This window comes from Nothoprocta perdicaria, unplaced genomic scaffold, assembly GCF_003342845.1.
Source record: "Nothoprocta perdicaria isolate Ctin4 unplaced genomic scaffold, notPer1 scaffold_1, whole genome shotgun sequence".
NCBI classification, from domain to species: Eukaryota; Metazoa; Chordata; class Aves; order Tinamiformes; family Tinamidae; genus Nothoprocta; species Nothoprocta perdicaria.
The window spans coordinates 8,464,243-8,471,435 of NW_020454093.1; the positions used below are offsets into that span (position 1 = coordinate 8,464,243).

Consider the following 7,193-nt stretch of genomic DNA (forward strand, 5'->3'; position numbering starts at 1 on the left):
TCTTGGAAAGATATATTGAATCTCTTATAGCCTTTTTTTTTTTTTTTTTTTTTTTTTTAATATGGCTTTGTTCTTAGCAAGATAGCATTAAAATCTAATTGCCTGGATGCCGCCGCTGACCTATGTACTTACAAGCTATTCTTGATGAGTTATGAAAGGTATTATGTAACTTGGTTTCTAGTGACAGCAGTGGATTGGACTCAGTGTCACATCAGGTCCCTTCCAGTGCTCTGGCCCTTTCTTCTTAATGAGTTACATACTGTGTAGTATGTCACCATTTTCCTCAGTATCATTTAGGAACTGTACTTCTTTCAAGTAGTATGTGTTTATTGTACAGCATAGGCATGTATGTTATAACATAATACCATGATATATTAAGAATCAGGCTGAAATCTTGACTTTATCCTATATTTGAGAAACCTGAATCTGTACTTAGTGATCTAGTGAATGTATTTGCAGACCGAAGCTGAAAAAACCTACAATTGCTAATGAATTTAGTGATATTCTTAATATTCAACAGTTCTGAAGTAAGGATAGTTTTACTTTGATGGCTAAGCCTGAAATGTTTACCAGGCATCTGTGTAATGGATGATTTTACAGAAGGTTACTATCACCTATATACAAACATTTCTTCTTAAAAGAAAAAGCTCAAATGTGCTTTGCTTGTTCTGCTCTCATTTCAATGTGCAGTCTCTTTATTTAAAATACTTTTTCACTGATTAGGTATTGTCATTTCTGTTTCATGCTTTTCTAGGCAGTGTTCACTGATTTGGAGATTCTTGCAGCAATTTTTGCCAGTGCAATACATGATGTAGATCATCCGGGGGTTTCAAACCAGTTTCTTATCAACACAAGTAAGTGTGACCTTCTGTGGTTTTCTCATAGATTTGCTGCCAGATCTGCACATTCAGCTCATTTTCATTTGTACCTTTTCTCAGGAAACAGATAGGTGTTTATATTATTTTGCACTATTTGTAACCTTAGTAATAGTCTATACACTATTCTATCGCAAGAATTGCTAGGGGGTCACTAGGGTTGAACTCAATATCATACAGGCACTATTTCGGTGTATTGCATGTGATCCCTTTCCTGGAACTTTGGGAACTTTGTAAGGTTTGCATTAAATTAATAAATAAATTTGTAGGAAAAAATGGAGAATGATTATATAAAATATCAAAAAAGATAACAATTATTATGTTTATACTGATATTAGAAAGCAGGTTACTTTTTAGAAAACAGGTGATCAGGCCCATTTCTGTCTCTCCATGGTTGCTGTAGTAGTTTTCTGGCCTCTGCATAGCAGTTCAGCTTCTTGGACTGAATTTTCGATGCCTCTTTATGCAAGCTATGGCAAACACCTTGTTTCTTTTGTGTGTTTCTTGCTCCGTATATGGAGAAGAAAGCCCTGATGAAACAAATTCCTAATGCCAACTTACAAATTTGAAATTTGGTGGGCTTGTGCTGTGTTCCTCTAGGCTGTTTTCTGCACCATTGCATGAACCACTTCCTCTCCTCTAATTTTCTACTAGAAGAAAAGCTGTATTAGCTTCGTTGAACCTGATCATGACACATTTGCTAAAAGGATTGTTGCCCCAGTGTAACCTGCTTTGATATCAGTGGTGTATTTGCTATTTTAAGTGGATACTGTGTTGTAGGTCAGGGCAAGTTTTGTCATATTTTATTATTTTTCTTTGGCTATCCCAACTTCTGCTTTTATACTAACTGGTCCAAAACTACAGAAGTTGAAATAATATTAAGAACCCAAACACATGAGAATAAAAAGCTTCACAAATGGAAGCATACCTAGGCCTGCAGATTTGACTTACCTGCTTACACATTTATAGAGTGTCATTTCTTCACTTGATTTAATCTACTGCACTGCTGCTAAAATAGCATGACCTGAAACGAGCAGTATAGTTTGAAGAAGGGAGCTCCTGGTCTGACTCGCTGCTCCTATACGTTCAAATAAGACCTTCAGTCTTGTCTGCATCTAATTTTATTTGCTTTAATGGCCTGAGGGCTACCCTCCAGTGATATTCAATGTGATGACTCATCTGGAAGGAGGAGGATTGGGATTCTCTAGATTTCAGGTTCTGTACTGATAAAGAGTACAGTTCTGCAACAGGAACAGAGTCAAATGAGTCTTGTACAGCAAACAGTGCATAATATATGGATTTCTAAGATGTAAATAAAAGCTTTTTCTCTCTTTGGTCAGAAATTGAATAGCAGAATATATTGTTGCCTTTGAAGTGCTAAGAGGAAACCATTACGTTACCATTAAGTTGCTAAGTGTAAACAAGATGAAGGGACCAGCAGTGATACTTGAAGCTTTTACTTGTAGACCGGTAGTTCAAATTCAGCCAAGACAGGCAAGGAGTCCGTGTGATTGACACACCTCACTAATTGGTACTGTTGTCAACGAGCTAGAAAGAGGCAAAGAGATTTTATCCCTTTTGAGTTGTTAGGTGCACAAAGAAGCTGAAAGGACAGAAATGGAGATAAAATCGACCTCACTTAAATGTATTTAGCTTTCTAATATCTACCAATTTCAATGAAAATTTAAAATTCAATGTACACCTGGCTTTTACAAAAGTTACACGGGGAATCTCTCAAGCCCCAAATTTTCCTAGCCTATGGAACATTTTTTGCTTCCATCTAATTCTGTGTTTTCCATTAATCCCTACAGTGTATTAACTTTTTAATTAAATTATTACTAAGAAGTACAATACATAAAAAGTAGTTGACATAGTTGCCTAAACAACATACATATTTGCCACATTTCAGCTTATTCCTTGTACTTTTCATAATGTGATATTTCCAAAAATTATTTCCTCATTTCAGGATTTAAAGCCTGTTTACACAGTTATCTAAAAATCAGATCCCTCTTAAATAATATTAAAGAATAAACAAATAGAGATTGTTTTAGCAAAATGAGATGCTTATTTGATTATTGTAAGTCTGTCCTTCCTGACAAATACTCTTGAGCCTTGTAAAATGTTCTGGAGATTGCCAAGGAGGATTTTTCTTCTATTTCCACCTTCATTCAGAACTGAGAAGCAAAAAAAAAAAAAAAAAATCAAGTAAGCAAGCTTCACAAGTGTTCTGTGGAACATGAAGACAATAGCAAATGCACATTGTTTTTTTCTGTATGCTGTTATAGCTTTGCTGCCATCAGGATGAGGAAAGTAGAGGAAGGATTTCCTGATTTACAAGATTGACATGCTCAGAACAGGGGGGAAGACAGCAGGAGATTGCATAATGGGACTCATGAAATCTGGAGAGGGGAGCTTTTACTGCCACCTCATTGAGCCAGCGGGATTCTGAAACAAAGCTGCTGTAAAAGAAGATAATGAGGACTAACAGTAGAATAGACTTACATGTGGCCACACTTAGAAGAGCCGTGGTAAATAGAAATTAGTGTCAATACATGACAAGTGTGATTGCATATGAAATATCTTTCTTTGATGACAAATCCATTTGCAAACCTTGTCTTTAAAACCCAAACAAGCTGATTATGTGAATGCAGTCCAGGTCTGTACAGGTACACTGCACAGGTGTACCTGTGTACAATCTAAATATATACCAAGCAAAAAATCTTAACTGCACTTATTTTGAAATCTAGCTGTTGAATGTGCCTCGGTAGACAAATGCAGATCTTGCTTTTACCTTAGTATGAGCATTGCTGTGATAGTTTGTTATTCCCACTTATTCCCAGAGCCATACAGTATGGCCCAGTTAAGAACACTTTTGTGAGAAAGGGCAACATTATAGCAGCAGTTCTTGATTGCACTCAACTTAAGTATGAGACAAAAGGCAAGGCCGCTACTGACATTCTCTAGCCACATGACTTTCCAGGAAAAAGATGAAAAGTTTAACTGTTACTGTCTTATCAACCTCCTCTCAAAATAACTTCTTGTCATAATGACCCCTAAGGCCTAATTTGTACACATATGAAAAAGAGTTCTGAAAATACCATCCTAGCTTGTCACTGCAGGCCTGTGTACATTCCAGCTGCAAAGCTTTCTTTTTTTGTTTTCCTCAAAACACTTTGCCTTGATTTGTTAAGATGTTCAGCCATTAATATTGTAGCTTGTGCTCTGATGTGAACTACAGAAATTCTGTTTCTAAAAGCTCATCTTTAAATCTGTTATGAACATAATGAATCTGAAAAATCATAAGAGGTGTAATGGAAATGCAGATTTTGGTAACATTCTGCCTTGTGACTGTTATTGCAGATTCTGAACTCGCCTTGATGTACAATGACTCATCAGTCCTAGAGAATCACCACTTAGCTGTGGGCTTCAAGCTGCTGCAGGAAGAGAATTGTGATATTTTTCAGAATTTGACCAAAAAACAGAGGCAATCATTGAGGAAAATGGTCATTGACATTGTAAGTTCAACTTCAGATTTGCACTTGCATCATGCTATCGAATTGAGTATTATTACTGCTATAATTATTGAGTATTATTAGCACAGTAAAGTGCTAAGATAAATTAGACATGTTGTTATACATGTAAGCAATGAATTAAACATTTAAAGTTTTGTTATGTATTGTCCAAACATGAATAACAGTTTCTTTTCAATTTAAACACCAGCTATACATTTTTGAAAAGTGTCTTGCTTCAAGATACCTTTCTTCTCAATCTTGTTTCAAGCTGTTTTGATGCTAAAATGTCTGTCTGCAACATCACAGTTAAAAATTTGCCACTGGTGATGAACTTAGGTTGATTTATTGTTTGGGCACTACTGATATACAAGGCTAAAACTTTACCAGTATATTCTGATATAGCAGTTATGGTTTCCCCCAGAACTGATTTTTTTTTTTATGCTTAAGAGTTTTTAATAAAATAGTAAGAAAGAAGTTTTCTTATTTTGTTTGTTTGTATTTGAAGGTACTTGCAACAGACATGTCTAAGCATATGAATCTATTGGCTGATTTAAAAACTATGGTTGAAACCAAAAAAGTGACCAGTTCTGGTGTCCTACTTCTTGATAACTATTCAGACAGGATTCAGGTAAGAAAGTTCATCTGAAAATGATCACTTGCATGACCTTACGTCATCAATAACATTTGCCTGCCCAGCATGGGTTAGACCAACTGTTCCCTTACACACTTCATGACTCTTTCTCTTCTGTACTCTTCTTCATCTGTGTTTTTCACATATGCCGTATTCTGTTAAGTACTGAGTGACTTTCTGAGAGAGTAATGAGGTGGTAAAGCACTTTGTTTTCTGGATGTAGTTTGGCTTTGACTCACCCTTCAAACTTACCTGCCTGTTTGGTCTTTCCCTCGAATATTTTCTACCTCTTACACAGACAGAAGCTGCAGAAGTGAGATAACTCATGGCTATTAATGCAAGTGCAAAAACCACCCCCACACATAAATTTTTGCTGTTTAGAATAAATTTTGCACTGCATGTATTTTCAAATCTGTTTCACAGCTATCTAATGTGTAAGTGGAAAGAGCTTTTTTTTTCTCTAGTGTAATAACACACCAGGTGCTCAATAGATATGCTTTCATCTATTTTAGGTTCTTCAGAATATGGTGCACTGTGCAGATCTAAGCAATCCAACCAAGCCACTCCATCTCTACCGCCAGTGGACAGACAGAATAATGGAGGAATTCTTCCGTCAAGGAGATAGAGAAAGAGAGAGGGGAATGGAGATTAGTCCCATGTGTGATAAGCACAATGCATCAGTAGAAAAATCACAGGTAATTGATTTGAATACCAGTCCAATGACATGGTGTGACATTTTAATAGAAAAGGACAGCCATTTTATTTTGATGAATTTCTGAATGTAGATTTCTTCTTTTTTTTTCCATCTGGTTAATTCAGTGTCTGAGCAGAGGGTGCAGGGCATTTTCTTACCATAAAAACGTAGGGCATAGCAGTGTGTTTGCTGAAGGGATTTCATCCCTGTAGTTACCTCCAACGAAGCATATGTTTCAGAAAAGAACATATATCTGCATGTAAATATTTCCTTCAAAAGCACAATTAAATATAAAACAGCTGTTTGGCTCAGTAGATGCAGTGGAGTTGTTTGGAATGAACAGTTCATTTGAAGACAAATCCTTTCCAAGTCCTTACCCAGTATCCTGAATCAGACTTTTGAAATGCCAAAAGAATCCTTTTTCTCCATAGAACAGCATGGGTGCCTTTCAGATGCCTTCAGGATAGTGTCTCCAATGTCTTATGACAATTCCAAGACACTTTTCTCTCTTCCTTTTTGACAGTCTATCTGTTCAGAAAAATATTTGTACAGAAAAAATAAATGTAACTTTTATACATAGTTGTTTATGAATAAAATGAATAAAATCTCATGCTAATTTTGCATTATTTCAAACAGGTGGGCTTTATAGACTACATTGTTCATCCTCTGTGGGAGACATGGGCAGATCTTGTTCACCCGGATGCCCAGGATATCCTAGATACATTGGAGGACAATCGAGAATGGTACCAGAGCACAATCCCTCAAAGTCCCTCTCCTGCACCTGATGACCAGGAAGAGGGTAGGCAGGGCCAAACGGAAAAATTCCAGTTTGAACTAACCCTGGAGGAAGATGGTGAGTCAGACACGGAAAAGGACAGTGGGAGTCAAGTAGAAGAAGACACCAGCTGCAGTGATTCCAAGACTCTTTGCACCCAGGATTCAGAATCCACTGAAATTCCTCTTGATGAGCAAGTAGGGGAAGAGGTGGAAGAGGAGGAGAACCAGACAGAACCCTGTGTAGTAGAAGACCGTTCTCCTGATACGTAACGATGAAAATGCAGTCTCTTTCTCTCTGGCCCTCTCCCATTCTCTTTCCCTTTCTCTCTGTCGTTTTTCTTTTTAATTAGAAAAGGTTTCCAAAGTGTATGTCATGTGATATAACCATGCTCACAACTCGCTGTCATCTGCCAGGACGTTTGTCGATCAAAACTGACCTTGATGACTCAGTTTGGCACTCAGGAATATTGTAACCAGAATTTTCACCTCCATGGCATCAGAAAGCAGGGGGAAGAACATGCATAAACTACATTTTAACAAGTTCTCCATTTGGCAGATTTGGTTAAATAAAGCAAATGTTTTCAGAGGAGTACCACCTGACAACTGAAGGCTGGTATGCTTTGATAGCTTTTGATTTCGTTTTATTTCAAAAGCAAAGCATTGCGAAATATTCATCATCAGAGGAAACAGAAAATAAACTGAGG

At 36.9% G+C, this 7,193-nt stretch overlaps 1 protein-coding gene across 3 annotated transcripts in view; it reads left to right on the forward strand.

Moving 5' to 3' along the window:
- The window catches only part of PDE4D (phosphodiesterase 4D), a 303,714-nt gene extending 296,812 nt beyond the window's left edge, over positions 1-6,902 (forward strand). For all 3 annotated transcript variants that reach the window (XM_026037174.1, XM_026037182.1, XM_026037189.1), the window contains 5 exons: positions 755-854; positions 4,236-4,390; positions 4,893-5,015; positions 5,531-5,713; positions 6,349-6,902. In XM_026037174.1, the coding sequence (XP_025892959.1) occupies positions 755-854; positions 4,236-4,390; positions 4,893-5,015; positions 5,531-5,713; positions 6,349-6,759 (972 nt within the window). In that variant the 3' untranslated portion in view covers positions 6,760-6,902. The remainder of the gene's footprint in view (positions 1-754; positions 855-4,235; positions 4,391-4,892; positions 5,016-5,530; positions 5,714-6,348) is intronic.
- The last annotated feature ends 291 nt before the right edge of the window (positions 6,903-7,193 follow it).